The sequence below is a fragment of the Polypterus senegalus genome, chromosome 18 (genome assembly GCF_016835505.1).
Source record: "Polypterus senegalus isolate Bchr_013 chromosome 18, ASM1683550v1, whole genome shotgun sequence".
In the NCBI taxonomy this organism is placed as follows: domain Eukaryota; kingdom Metazoa; phylum Chordata; class Cladistia; order Polypteriformes; family Polypteridae; genus Polypterus; species Polypterus senegalus.
The window spans coordinates 36,957,533-36,973,748 of NC_053171.1; the positions used below are offsets into that span (position 1 = coordinate 36,957,533).

Consider the following 16,216-nt stretch of genomic DNA (forward strand, 5'->3'; position numbering starts at 1 on the left):
CCAGTAAATGAAACTCACTTGAAGTCCAAATAAGGTACACAATCCTTGCAAGCTGTTTTAGTTTATTTGTCAGTCCGTCAGTCATTATCCAACCCGCTATATCCTAACACAGGGTCATTGGGGTCTGCTGGAGCCAATCCCAGCCAACACAGGGCACAAGGCAGGAACAAATCCCGGGCAGGGCGCCAGCCCAGCGCAAGATACACATACCTACACACCAAGCACACACTAAGGAAAATTTAGGATCGCCAATGCACCTAAACTGCATGTCTTTGGACTGTGGGAGGAAACTGGAGCACCCAGAGGAAACCCATGCAGACACCGGGAGAACAAGCAAACCCAGATCTCCTTATTGTGAGGCAGCAGCGCTACCACTGCGCCACCTTGCTGCCCGAGTTTATTTGTCCATTTGAATAAATGCAACATGCCGTAATCTTCACTTACCGTTTTGTGCTATAGGCTTCCCGAGCACAGTATGAACTGTTTTGGATTAGTGCACTATGTACATCACTTCCCTCACATGGGAACTGGTGATAATTGCCACAAATCATGAATTAAGACAGAAAACTGCTCAATTCATTGTTCGACTGCCATTATCAACATGTTTATATTCTTTTGCAAAATCCAGGAATCTAATCTATTTAGCTTGTTATTGTTGAATTTTTTTCTGAGAGTAAAGCCATTTGAGATGAAAATATAATTTTGTTTCATATGTTATTTGTCTTATCATTAATATATTTTCATAACAAATACATCTTTTGGAACACATAACAATAATACTTGAAAAAGGAACCCTTTACCACATATGCCCAACTCTGGAAAACACACACACAAACACATCTGTAAGTGACAGAAAGAAATAGTAAAATAAAAGAAAGGTGTCTGGATAGCCCCAACCTAAAAAGATTTCTGAAAAAAATAAGCTGAGCAAAAAAAAGCTGCATTTGTTCATTTTTTGTGGTTAATTTTAGAGGAAATACTTGATACTACTAAAGAAAAATGCTAAAGTAGTATTTATTACGTGAATTTATATCTTTCAATATGTCTGAACATCTAATATTCTAACCATTTTAAAAAAAAGTGTTACTAAAACTTTACTCATATTCTAATGTTGACACATCTTTGGATGTGTCCATTTTTCTCGTACTTGACACATTACTTCCAGCAGTCTTAAAGAATATGATAACAAAATTTTAAATTGACATCTTTAGTTGTTTCAGTGTTGTGGCCACAGAAACAGCTAGAGAGCATTGATATTTTAGTATTACCAATTGCTATTTTTTAATGGTTTTGTTTTCCTCTTTCATGTTATCATTCTTCCATTTTCTTTAACCTTAGTCAAAGTAGTTGAAAGTTGCATTTTGTAATTCTAAGCCTTTATCTGAACTTTCTGAAGGCTGTGTGTAAGTAATTTGCAACTACATAATGTGTCCACTGTAACTAATACACTGACTTAAATTGTATTCTTTTGTCAGCAAGATAGGAGTACACAACATTTTGTATATTTGGCATAAAAGAAATCACTAATTCCATATAATAGTCTTTTGCCAACTAAACTCAATGTTGAAATGTTGATAATCTATATCATGAAAAATAATTTTAAATAGTTGAATTCCATATAAAGCAAGTAAAGTAAGTTTGCCTGTGCAGACATAACTATGCTGGACCATCCTTTTAATCTTTTCAGGAATATACATCTCCGCAAGTGGTGCTCAGCACATTGGCAATCAGGATAATATCTCAGGAAGTGGAATGTCAGAAGACACTGTTGTAATTGTAGGCAAAGGTCAGTCTCCATAACAGGCAATATAAATGTTGTTGTCTTTTCACAGACATTTAATGTTTTATACTTAGGTTTGTCAGTCCTATGCTCTTTAATTATTAAATGTTAATAGATTTTGTAAAACTACATGTTTCATCACAATTAAATATGAGATAATTTTTTAATAATTTCTTGATTTTGAATTGTTTTGACATGGGATTAATAACTATGAAAACAGATAAAATAAGGATAAAGCCTTTTAAATTTTTTGCTCTTTAGGATGCTTTATGCTTACTTATCTATGGCTTTATATAGTAAAACATGGTCTCTTATGCTTAAGGTTAGTTATGCTAACAGGAATTGGGTTTTGGGGAAGACTACTCAAGAGACTTATTGATTTGCTTTAGCCTTGTCTTAAAATCTACCCATTTTTGTCAAACATTTAATTTCATTATGCGTAGGTTTTCTCTATGTATTCATAAATGTTTCTTTCTGTGTATTGCTCCTTTTTTTAAAAGACAGATTGTTTTACTTTATTTACAATACTAGTAAGTATTTATGCAAGTAGGGGTTATGAGAAAAGTGTAGGAAACAAAGGGAGAGTAGTCAGAAAACTCAGGAATCAGATGGTATATATTTGGTTAGGTGAATCCATGGTGACGCTAATGCCCATTAGAGTTCAGTTATACACTTTAACCAGAGGTCTTGATATGACAGTAACATGTTTCAGCATCTGCTAGGGGTCTGTCTTGCCCCAAGACTCTAGTGAGAGTTTATTATAACATACCTTTTAGGTTCTATATGAGATTCCAGGATGCAGAATGTCCTTTGACCACCAGAAAGGGGCAATTCAACATGTACCACAGTTATTCTAGGAAAGTATTCCTGACCTCATAGTTCATTTTCCGGGTTGTCCCGATTGCCCCAATTGAGAGGGAGTGTAAAAGAGACTTTCGACTAGGGAGCTTAGAACTTGGAATTGAGAATCCAGACTTTAGTAGTTAGGGAGATAGTGTGCTCAGATGTTTAGTGCTGGTGATGTGGGGTCTTTGGTGAGTGCTAGTGCACTGTATACTTGGCAGAGTGCATATGCATTTGGTCAGGTTTCTGTTTATTTTCTTTCTTACCTTGCGGTCTCCAAATTTTATCTGTTTACTTCCTTGCCTTGAGGGTCTCATAGATTTATCTCTCCCTGTGTTACTTGTGTATGACCAAAACCAACCATTTTGATAAGAACTTTGTTTTGTTAATATAAAAAGATTCTAAAACTCTAAAGAATAAAAAAACTAGGTATAATTTAAAATGTTTTGTTTACTTATTAAACTTTACTTGCCACTGACCTTTTTAATTCACCTCATCGGCTGAGCAAATGAAGCCAAAAGTGCTTCTTTGCTAGAAGAAAGTATGTAAACTTTATAGGCTTGTCTGGTTTTTTTTTTGGACTGGTTTAGAGCATATAGGAAATATTTTAGTGTTTCAATGATAGGGTTTCTTTGTGAGTCCCTCTGTCAGGTGAACATATCACATTAGGTATAGTATGTGACCTTAGAGAGGTAATTTTAAGCACAAATTGGTACCGTGCACCATCTGTATTCATAAGACATAAAATACACAGCATTATTGAAATGATTGCTATAAAGGGCCTTTCACAAGATTGACTAACTGGATGCGGTAATGCTGAAGGTTACACTGCCAACTGTGATGTCATTGATGGATATAGTGCATATCACTTGATAACTTGCTTTTAACATTACATTTTCTCATCTCATGACATAAATAAGTGTAACAAGCCCAAAATTATTCCTCACATGACAGTAAGTACATTAGTACATAGAGTATACAGGTATGTGTTGTTGTCAATCTATGTTGGTGCACTGTCACTATTATCAGTCACTTGTAGAATATTTCACTTTCGAGGTAGCTAAGACCCCTTCATCAGGCAACCTTGCCTGATGAAGGGGCCTTAGCTGCCTCGAAAGCTTGCATTTGTAATCGTATTTAGTTTAACCAATAAAAGGTGTTATTTCACTCTACTTTCTCCTGTATCAATCTATGGCTAACTCACGGTACAACACTCTACTGCTTTGTAGAATGTTTAGATTCTAAGCCCAATCGCCAACAACTTGAACCAGTTTTCCTGCTTATGAATAAGGTCTAAAGCCACGACTTTTGTAAGTTATTTAGATACCTGTTTGGCATTTTTCCACTTCAAGTAGCTGCTTTCAAATGACATGAGGTTAAAAGATTGAGCAGTATTAGTAAAATCTATATTATGTTGAAGTAAACAGTATATGTAAATAAATTTAGAATGCTAGCAGTTTATCAAGAGGGCTGTAAATTTCAACCTAAATTCTGTCATTTTCTAAAAGTTGGTTACAGAGTCTTTACAGAGAACACTTGTTAGTACTTTTTAGCCCATTCTAGAAATATTCCCAGAAAATTTGCTATGTCATGGAAGTGAACAGGCTTAGAAACCAGAGCTCGATTCCTTAATTTATTTCTCTTATCTTCCCTTGGTATCACAAAACTTTATACTTCAGTATACTAGTATGCTTTTATGCTTTTATTCAGCGTCTTCCTGTTTTGTTTTTGTGTGAACATGGCAACTAATTATAGAGTTAATGTTCTTTACTTTTGTTCTGCCTCATATCATTTGTTGCAATGGCCCTTCCTGTTTTTGTTGCCATGTAAGCAGAGTAGTATGTTTAAAGACACAGTAGTTCAGTGATGCAGGATCTACAATGATCATTTATAATGCTGTTTTGGAGAAAAGGATTTTTTTGCAACAGGATTTAAATTTTTACTTTGGTCATATCTGGGAAAATAGATGTGCAGGTGTCATTGGTATTCAGGATTTTTTTTTATATTTCAACATAAAGAAAGAAAATCATCAGGGAAACATTACTGTACTAGACTGCTGGAAAGCAAAGAGGCAGACTCTCAATTTTTTAGGCTTTTGTATTATACATGTTGGACAGGAATGGTGTTGAGTAAGGTAAGTAAGTTCACTACTTTTTTTCTGAAAATGGTCAGGTTAGCAAAAGTAGCTGATGTAATCTTTAAATTATTTGGTTGTTTACTTTGTTCAGCAAACATCAGAATGCTGTCATATTTTTGACTGGCTTCCTAGATCCCTTGTGTCAACTAATTACTTTGACTGGTGTTTATCTTGCTGATACTGATCTTAGTTTAGAAAGTTTGTATTTGTGCTGAAATAATTGGATTTTCCATGCTGTATAACAGGTGTCTTTGGAAGTCCTACTTCTTCACTAACAGGCAGTCAGTCTTCCATGTCATCTATTGAAACAACAAACTGCATTAACAAACCCAACACAGAACCACTCTCTGGAATCTATGGTAAATCTGTTCAGCACATCAGCTTGTCAAATTTTGAGAACAGTGATCCCACAGAAAAGGAGGTGAGTAAAAGTCCTTGTCAGAAGTTGAGATTGGCATGCTCTACATGTGCATATAATCTAATCTAATCCATCCTTTCATTCATCTTTTAACTACTTTATGGGTAGCCAGCACCATAAAATTGAATATAAGGCAGTAACCAGTTCTGGACAGGTATCCATTACATCACAGGCATATACACAAACGGGCAGAAGTGCCTTGAGCATGGGAAAGGTGCTATATAAATAAAATGTCTCTAAATCTAATAATAATAATACATCAGTTGAAAGGGGCAAAGGAGAAATCTGGAGTAATTAGAGAAAACTTGTTAAAAAATTGACTGTTGAAAGAAACAAATGTGTCCAACTTTTCCATTCCTTATGCTCCTTTACTTTCAACCATCACATTTATCTTTCCTGTATTTATTTCTCTTTCAATTCTGTTTCACTTTTTCCCACCAATCATCAGTATATATTCCTTAATACATTTCATTCATCACCACCTCCATCATTACTGCAGAATGCAAAGGACTCTGAAGTCTCCAAAGTTGTCCTGACCAGAGGCGGTTTGTAATGTGAGTTGCTGGGATGCCACAACCCCCAATCCCCAAAAATTTTAAAAACTCTCAGGTCAGGTTTGGGCACATTGACTGGTATAGGCGTTTCTGCACCCACCACATGACGAAACAGCTCGGGATCCTGGTTATCAACCCCCCAGGCAGACACGCTGTCCAGTTTCCCATACTGGGAATGACCTTTCATCTGCTGCAGCCAGGTTTTATGTGGGTCTCCCCTTGTACTGGTCTAGCTGTTTGGGTGATCAACAGTGAGGATCCTGTAAGCTGGATAACCCTTAGGGATTCGCGCCACATGGCCGTAGTGCCATAAAAGCAAAATAAGATTTAGGTTGGACTTGTCCTGTTGGTGTACTATAGTACAAGTCACCTTGGAAATGCCAGTTGTGTTTTAAGATATGAGGGTCTGTGGATTGTACAATGTGAATTTGTGCCCAGGTGAGGTAAGCCTGCAGACTTGCATAGGACTGGGCAGACTGGCAGCAAGTGTAGAATAAAATTAGGGTGGGAATGACTTTGTGAGTGTGGTAAATGATAAACTGGGATACAAGAAAAATCAGAGGCCTATTGATTGTATGATGTGGATTTATGGAATACAGTGTAAATGGCCAAGGACTGAGCACTCTGTTAGCAGAGGTAGAATAAGATTTGGATTAGATTTATGGATGTGTTATAGGACAGACAGAAGTCCACGTTATAAGAAGATTACAGAGGTGAGGGAAGAAAAAGAGGACTATGGATGTCACAGATTGAAGCTTTGGAGCACATTAAAGATGGGAAAGCTGGCATCAAATTGGGCAGCATGGTGGTAAGGTTATAATACATTTTAACCTGGTTTTGTCCAATGGGACTGGTACTAGACTGGCCAAGATGTACATTGGGCTATGATCACGACTGCAAGAGCATGTGGAATAACCAGATTGTTAGATAAATAAATATAAAAGGCACTATATAATAGATGAGTGCTGCTTCAGTTTGTCCCGCAAAAAACTGCACCCTCTCCCACATTTTTTTCACCAGCTGCCACTGGTCCTGGCAATATTTTATGCTTCCTTATACATTGACACCACTGTAGACAATAGCCACTTGTCTACACCTAACATTTTTGATGTCTTTGTTTCAGCCTCTTGCAGCACCCTGCCAAATGTCACATCATGATGCAGCTATTTTCCCCTTTGCATGACACTTTTCCTGCATGTACCAAATAAAAAAAGATCTCATCTGTTGCTCCATTTTCAGACATGAAACTGAACTGTTTTACTAATTTTTATCTCATTCTCGAAGTTTTCTGTAGGTTTCTTTCAACCACCTTCAGGACATGTTTTAAAAGCTTGGATCACTCAGTATGGCTCTTAAGGAATCACCCTTTCCTTTGAACACTAGAAATAGAACACTTTCCTAAATATCTAATTAAGGTATACTGCAACAACAGAGATGGAAGTATTTCCCTTCACACTGGCATAGAAAGCAGCATTCACCGGGTCAATAAATACCAGATTAAGTGAAAGTAAAGTTTATGCCCAATTGAATCGGATAAATATTCACTTATTGCCACTCAAATAGTCATCATTTTACCTTTAAATTAGATTAAATATGTAACAGCCTGTACTTTTGTCTGTGTTTTTTGACAGCTTGCATTAAGTTTTTTATCTTTTTTGTTTCCTCCATAAATCAGAATGCTATATTTCTGTATTTCAGATGAAAGTGGCCATTTCAAAATCAGCTCGGGATAAGATGAGACAGAAAAGGAAAGAAGAGAAAATACAGAATTACAAAGAGCAAGTAGAAAAGAGAGAGAAAAATGATGATCATTTGCGGGAGCGACTGAAGCACATTGACCTGGAAAAGCCTCCTCCAGAAGGTACCAAGCAGAAAAAAACTTTTCTTACTTTTCCTGAGTGAGATTCTATAAAACTGTAGAGAAAATAATCTTTTAAGCAAATCCACAAATACTACTGTGCAGATAAAAATGTATTTCCACTGAAAACCCGAAAGTTTTTCTTTTTTATGGTTATGGTTTGAATCCTGGAATTTCACATGATATTAATAATTAAGTTGTAAATTTACATCAGCTGTATAGACTACATTTTCATTCTAAGAAGTATGGCATTTTATAGGCGTCAAAGAACTACTTTTGGTCTTAGCATCAAGTACCACAGTTACATTTTTTTAACCTATAGTTTATAATTTACTAAATACCATACATCTCCATACCATTTCTCATAATTGTTTTTTGTTATTTAGCCTTAGGGTAGAAAAGTTAATTCTTTTAAATCAACAAAACATGATTCTGTATAATCCCAGAAGGAGGGACACTCCAAAAGCTGCGTTTAACTCACTTTAGAGGTTATAAAGCTAGTAGTCATTTACAATTGGGATGTCACACACTTTAGGATTTTTAAGAGGGGTATTTTGATAGAATTAGTCTTACTGAAAATAATGTAATTGTTTGCAATGTGAAACTTCTCAGCTTTTAATATCATTAGGTCGCAGTTTTCTAGTAAATACAAACCAGATGCTATCAAATGAGGTACAGCTTATTCTAATATTTACAACAGCTTGTTTTTCAAATAGTATTTTTGCACAAACATGCAAGAAAAAGTCAAAACTGAATGAAAAATGGAATAAAATACAGCAACTGCGTGGTATAAATGTATGCAGTACATATATAAACATTTTAGCTTCAAAATTACACAAACACCAGTGTGAATGACAAAAACGTTTAAAAAATTAGAATAATCTATGTAATACATATGTGAAGAACAAATATTTTTGCCAATATTCTATTTTTCACAAAGTAGGAAAATTCTATATTTTAGCAAATCAAGCTACAAGTAAAAAAGTATTAAAAAAAGAAAAAGCTAAAGCCCCTCTTATCATCTTGCCCATCACAATAATTTACTTTCATCACAGCCATATCTTTACCAGCTGCACAAATCAGGTTACAACAGCTACTGTATTTTTCTCAATACTGCTCATGTAATATGTTTCATACTATTTCTAACTAATGTTATGATTAACAGGCTGCCTTAAATAATGCAAATATAAATTTGCTTTCCAGCTTTAACCTATAACAGTTTGGTTTTTAGTAAAATTAACAAAATACTCCACCTGTTGTAATATGCCTTCAGCTTAGATACAGGTTAACTAGTCTGCAGCCATGTATTGGAAATCTTAAATATTTTAATGGCAATTTATTGGCCATGGGAAGACATTTCACTGTAAACAGTTTTTGTGTCAAAATCTTTTGTACCTATCTGCTTGCTGAAGAAAACCTCAAAAAAACATTTTCTAGTGAAGCTGGCAGAGTGGGTTTTCTGTGTCCACCATCTATAGTTTGTGTTCCAATGTGTCAAATGTGAATGTCATGAAATTTTAAATTATTACTTGTAGGCTACAAATGACACCGATTGCAAGAATCCCAAGTAAACATCCATCCATCCACCCATTATCCAACCCGCTATATCCTAACTACAGGGTCACGGGGGGTCTGCTGGAGCCAATCCCAGCCAACACAGGGCGCAAGACAGGAAACAAACCCTGGGCAGGGCGACAACCCACCGCAGCCAAATAAACATAATTTTCTTAAATAAAATGTTTGAATGTCCACTGATATTTAAAAGTAATGTGCAGCAGGTGTTAATTTGCGCTTTTAAACTATTTGTTCCAAAGTTTATTAGTAAATCAGACTTAAGTCAAAATTAATCAGTAGCGACAGCAAAGTATGATTTTTTTTTATACTTGTGTAAGAAATGTTTTGGCTGATGATAACTGAAAAGTGCAGAACAAAACTGCTTTGCAGGCTTCTTTTATCTCTGAGGTCCAGAGAGAATTTTTAGTAATTTAGATTATTGAAGTAAGCATTTAATTATTTTTGGCACAGGATTGGCTGTAAATGGAGATGTCCTTCTGAAACCTAGGACAGAATCTCAGTCTGCTGAGCTTCCACTTAGTTCACCTCCATTGAAACGAACATCCAGCATCCGAAAGACTCACTCCTCCAATGCAGGTGATATACTTATTTAGTATATGCCACACAAGTTTAATAATAAAACTGTGATTTGCTGTTTTATTTTTTGTTTCATTAAAGGTCTCAAAACATTTAAATTGGTTTAAAGAATAAAGAAAAAATGTTTTAAGCAAAATGCAGCAGGTTAAATTATATCCTTCATTGCATTTGTGTCCAGGTGACATCTCTGCTGGATCACAGCCTCAACGGAAAGAGAGAGCTCCTTCTGTCCCAAGTAGTTCAGAGATTATTGACTCTTCTGAACTGAGGCCCTTCTCCAAGCCTGACCTGGCACTTGCAGAAGCATTTAGGCTATTGGCTGATGATGACTGGTAAAATTCATAATTAAATTCTAATGTCCTCAATGGCAGGAAGTTTTTTTTTTTTAAACAAAACTGCCTCATTCCCTTAATTGATCTCATTTCTGTTGTTCGGACTCATAATTGTCTTCCTATTAGCATACTATGTCTGTAGGATGTAAAGATAGCCACAGCTTCTAATTTTTTATTACTACCATCTGTAAAAACCATGTTGTTTTTTGTGAAGAAATCTTTACATTGTTTCAAAAATAATATAATTTATCATTTTAAGTTATTGGAAGAAACCATATATGATTATTTTGCTAAAATTAGTCAAACTAATAAATATCTTTTCAACAAGCATAATGCTGAAAAAAATGCTAGGTCAGTTTATGAATCAGTTTACGTGGGTTCTGGCAGAAAAAAAAAATTCAAAGAAGAATATAACCTCTAAATTTAGAACTTCAGTAAGCATGGGCCATAGTAGCCTGTCCTCAATTCTTGGTTAAAAAAATCATACAAAATGTACACTAATAGTGAAACCAAGATGGCATTCATTACTAAATAATGTAAATATGTATATTAATCATACAAAGACAAGAAACAGTAAAAGCAGCTATTTTAAAGAGTACTAATGAATAACATGCAACATTCTCAAATCCATTAAATCCAAGTTAGGGTTATAGGTGGCCAGAAGCCTGCCCTGGTAGTACAGGTTGCAAGATAAGGCACATCCGTGGACAGGGTATCAGTCCAACCGATGAAGATGTTGTTTTGAGAATTTTTAAATCAAATTCAACTGTTGTTTTTAGCAAACTGTCCTGGTAAATTTTAGGGGAAAAAAATATGATCAATCACACATAGCCAATGTTACCTAATTAAAATGTTGGCAAACGGATGAAACTGAAACTAATGCACAATGATTGTTGGATAAAAAATCAATTTAGTCCTAATGTAAAATGTTGTAGAAAGTGTGTATATTTGCTTCCATATTTTTAGTTTTTTGCACCTGGTTATTGCAATTCAGGGTCACATGCAAATTATTTTAAAAACATTAACTTTTATGTAATGTATAAACAGAAACTTTTATTTTCCGTATATTAATAAATACTTCTAGTCTGGAGGATCATCTAGAGAACACAAAAGGTTGCCAGTTCAGTAACAGTAACCTCTACTTACTGTTTGAATATGTGCAATTTAATTTATATGCAATTTACTTTATATTCTTGCACATCAACTGAAAAAAAATGTATTCGCAATTGTAATGCATGTTGATTTTGTAGGTAGACATGGATAAAGTACCTTGGGAAAATAGGTATGACAAGTGTTAAATGGTCCATACGGTCAAAACACAACACTTCAATAATTTACAACGGAGGAATAGTTGAGACATCAACCAGGTAGTCTTGTTCAGTAACAGTTTCCAACAATTAAAACGTTCAGTAAAGGGCAACAGAAATGCAGGCGGATCCAACGCTATCAAGGATAATTCCATGTAGCATGTGGATTTTCAATAGACAATCGGGAGGTCCATCTCGCGAAGTGCTCCTGAGTTGAATGTCAACTCCTCCCTGGGCAGCTAGTCTTCTTATCCTGATGGATCTGGGAAAGGGCGCAGTTAAGTACCCTCAATGGGCAGATTATCGGAGCTGTGGGGCGAGAAGGAGAAAAGAAGGTCAGCAACAGCGCCCTGTCCAGCTTTGGAGGACGATCATGTACCTCAAGTCCATGAGGAGGTCCTCATATGGGTATGCATGATAACATATAAGATGGACAGTGATGATCTGCAGAAAGCAGCTTCTAAAAAGGATTTAGGTGTCTGCATTGCCTTGTCATCATTCAAACTATGTTAATTGACAAAAGGGTATATTGTAAAAACTGCTGGATGTATAGTAACATATGATTCATTATGATCTTAACCTGATGCACTAGTAAACATCTGGAGTATTATGTGCAGTTCTGTTAATCATGCAGAAAAACACAGCAGCACTTGTAGCTTCACATAGGAAACCACCCATTTGTATCCTTGGCCTGAGGATTTATTCTTGAACAAAGATGGCTACATGGTAACCTGATCCAAATGTCAGTGCAAATAATCCCGCAGAATTCATCAAGTGGAAAAGCATTTTAGATGGAATACAGAAAGCATTCATCACACTAAGAGCCTGTGTGAATCTGAACAAAACCTACCAAGTCATGTAATTTAACATTGGAATAACTATTAGCTAATAAGATATGTTTAAAGGAGTGAATGGGCTTCAGTTAGTTGGAAAGTTGTTCTATATATGCCTTTTTGCACACATGGTTGAATTTTTAAATAGATCTCTCAGGATAATTATAAAATACTCTCTGTGGCCATTTTAATAGGTATACCTTTGGTTACTGCCAAAAGCCACCTAGTACAAACAATGTGCCTCAATGTATCTAGCATGCAGATATGGCAAAGAGGTTTAGTTTTGTTGTTCAACTAAGAATTACAACTGATAAGGTGTGTCAGTGATGTTGATCTTGATATGGTTATTGGTGGTAGATATGGTGAATTTTGTATCTCAGTAATAGCTGCCCTTCTGGGATTTCCATGTGCAACAGTCCAAATGTTTACAGAGTATAGTATAGTCAAGCAAAATTAAATCTTACCTGAAGAAGGGGCATAAGTTGCATTGAAAGCTTGCATATTGTCATCTTTCTAGTTAGCCAATAAAATATGTCATTTTGATTAATTTCTCATTACATCCATAATGGCTAACACAGTATAACACCCTAGTACTACAGAGTATGGTATGATAAAGAAGAATCATCAGTGAGTAGCAGCTAAAAGAAAAGCTGCAAATACTCAAATAACAACACTTTTCAAAAACTAGTATGCTGAAAACAGTAGAAGGCAACTCCTGGTTCCTCTTCATCATGTGATTATTACCACTAGAAGATTAAAAATTGGAAAGTGCATGTCTAGTCTGACTAATCTCAGTTCACAACATGCACATTTTAGAGACAGAATGTAGTTTAAACATTGTCACCCATTGCATGGCTGCAATCGGTCCTAATCTGGATCCTGAGTTGGTTTGTCGTGTGGTGGGTTGGGCAATGCGCTGTATCAGCACGTCCTCCTAACCTCCATAGATGTAGCCTGCCTTGTGTCAATGGTTCATCTTGGGCATAGTGTAATCATTCATGGGTGTAAAATGTTTTCTTGAGACACATCATTTGAATAGTGAAGTGTACCTACACATTGTTACTGATTTTGTGTATTTTTTATGGTCACAGTCTAATCTTTTTCAAATGGATACTTCCAGCATGATAATTTGGTGTATCACAAAGCACGCATCATCTGAAGTTGGTTCCACAAATATGACAGTGACTTCAGTTTACTCCAAAGGCTTTTAAAGTCCCCAGATCTTAATCCAATAGACAAAATACTTGCTGGGGCAAGTATTAGAATGGGAGGTTCACAGCATGAATGACGGACTGAAAAATCTGCAGGGACTGCATGATGCTGTTGAGTTATCGTGGACCAAGATTCCTAATGAATATTTCCAGAATCTTTTTTGAATTCAGGCTGTTCTGAAGGTAAATGTGGACCTTCCTCCTATTAGATTAACGAGTAAGATGGCCATTGGGTCTATGTCTGCCTATCATTGTCATATTCAGAGCTGTTTCTGCATTATACATGTTTGTGCTTGGATGAGTTACAGCTACCAATGACACTGTACTAGATAAAGCAGGTTCAAATAATGCATGAGTGCATGGATACATATGACACCTTATTATAGTCGGGGCCAATAACTACTGAATTGCTTATTTAACTTTTTTTTCTGTCAGGGAAAAGAAGATTGAAGGTCTGAATTTTCTGAGAAGTCTGTCAGCCTTTCATTCAGATGTGTTGATGACAAAGGTTCACGAGGCAGTACTGGCTGTAATTAAGGAGGTAGTTTTTTTCGTACATTATGTTAAATATGCTTTTCTGCCCTGTACCCCTTCAAAAGCCCTAAATGCTAATTATCTGTCTGTTATAAAAAAAAATCCTGGAGAGAAACACAAGGGCGTAAGATCATGGAAGACATTTAAAAGAAACTGTGAGATGAAAGAGATTGGCCACAGAGCGTCTTGCAGGGACCTTCAACATGAGACTTTGTGCCAAGAAATTGACCCAGGACCATGTTGCGATGACGTGAAACATGAGATTCTTGCAAGACACGCCCTACTTACAGTCAATATCAAATAAGCCAAGAGGCAGCAAAACACTCAGTCGTCTAAAGGATTTGAGCACACACAGATCCAGGGCTCTCAGTGCATATAAAGCGTATAAGGACAATACGTTATAAATGAAATGTGGATGACTAAGCAAAGAAGAAAGCAGCGCGGAGAAAAGAGAATGAAAAGCGTTGGAGATAAAAAAGAGCAAAAAAGAATAATCTAGGTGCAAATTCAGAAAATAAGGAAAGTAATTATCAGCCCGGAACAAGTGGAATTGGAATAAAAAGCATGTCCAATCTGGCTCAGAATTAAAAGACAAAGTATAAAAGACAAAGTAGAACTTCATAAAGACGTTCACAAACGTTGGCGCTAAACACATGCAGAGCAGGTTAGAGATTTTGAAAGCAGTGCAATTCGAAAGGCTCAAAAAAAAAAAAAAATTGAAAACCATTGGCGCGATACCCATGTGGAGAAAATTAAAGGATATGAAAGTAGGAAAATTAGAAGTATAAAAAAATAAAGATCGCAGTAGCGCAAACAAACTGCCTCATTTAACTATGTCCCTGTCTAACTTTGGTTTTGCACAATAATCACTGCACTATTGCACCTTAACATTTAATTCTACTTTATTCACATAATTTTACTTATTTATTATGTTCTACTATACTGTTATCTTTCAGTCTATGACTTTGTTAATCTAACTGATATTCTTCTAACATTGCACAGTTTTTGATAAGCGGATCAGGATGAATTCACTGCGTGTTGTCCTGTATAACTATGCATGTGACAAATAAAGAATCTTGAATCTTGAGAATTTCAAAAACGGAGTTTACCGCACATGCATTTATTGGTTACTTTGTAAAAAAAAAATATTAACTGCTGATGATGTAGATCGTTTTTGTCTGTGCTGAAATTCCAAACAGAGAAAACTATCTTGAAATTTGGTACAAAGTGCCCTAGTCACTCTTTATTGCTATGCCCTGTGATTTGACAGCAGCATTGATTTCCTTTACACAATGCCTGTGCTCGCATAATTGCCTCTTTCCACACACTGTGTCATGGTCCAGCCAGTGTTTTTTTTATTGTGTTTATTAATGTTTAATTTTACTAGTTTGCTTTGCTATTGTTAACAACCCTGTCACTTGGATGTAGAGCCCGAGGAGGCAGGGCCACCTAATTGTGCAGCCGGGGTGTTCTCACTTCAGCTACTGCATTATTGGCTTGGAATTCTTTATTTTGAGTTTTATTTCTTTTGTGTTTGGATTTACTGGCTTTGGCTTTCTCAGGTAGCCTACTGTTTTGTGTCTGCATTAGGTTTGTTTGCTGTTAGGTTTGCTTTTTCAGGTAAAATCTATATCTTGCTTCAGCCTGTTTTTGGAATTGTTTTTTAATTACTTTTGAATACATCATTAAGTATAATGACCTTTGTTTGGTTTAGTCTTGAACCAGAGGTTTATCAGTGTTCCTCTTATTAAGTTTTTGGGACATTTAAAACTTATCCCCAATTTTGGGCTTGAAAAAGCTGGAAACCTTCTTTTTGAGTGTTAGGTTAGGCTGTCTGAAGTGTGTTTTATTCAGTAGACCCTTACAGAGAAGGACATTCCTTTGTCTTTCTTTGTCCAAATGCTATTCTCCTTATACATTTTGGTCACATCCTGTGGCTGTTGGCTTTGCTGCAGGAACAGTGTTTGAGCTTGTTTTTGTTAGCATGTAAATTAAATCTAGTGGAGAGATGGTTATTAGTTGACTCATTTCTTCAGCATGACTAAAATGTTGCTTTTACATATGGGCTCTCTTGTCATTGTGCGCCGGGCTATACTTCAGGGAATGGGTAAATAGCAGTTGAACTAATACTTGTAGTGGACACTTTGCAATCAGTGGCCTAACCATTTGGTTGATAATTGGTATAATTTTGTTCATCATGGTTGTCAGTGTTTGAGTTGTGACCTTTTTTCACAGACTTTTTTTGATTTTGATTGAGT

The 16,216-nt window shown here is 35.9% G+C and overlaps 1 protein-coding gene across 1 annotated transcript in view; it reads left to right on the plus strand.

Moving 5' to 3' along the window:
• The window catches only part of LOC120518447 (TOG array regulator of axonemal microtubules protein 1), a 116,038-nt gene that overhangs the window by 79,767 nt on the left and 20,055 nt on the right, over positions 1–16,216 (plus strand). The window contains exons 9-14 of the mRNA XM_039741234.1: positions 1,688–1,786; positions 5,006–5,181; positions 7,431–7,593; positions 9,616–9,741; positions 9,920–10,073; positions 13,860–13,965. Of these exons, the coding sequence (XP_039597168.1) occupies positions 1,688–1,786; positions 5,006–5,181; positions 7,431–7,593; positions 9,616–9,741; positions 9,920–10,073; positions 13,860–13,965 (824 nt within the window). The remainder of the gene's footprint in view (positions 1–1,687; positions 1,787–5,005; positions 5,182–7,430; positions 7,594–9,615; positions 9,742–9,919; positions 10,074–13,859; positions 13,966–16,216) is intronic.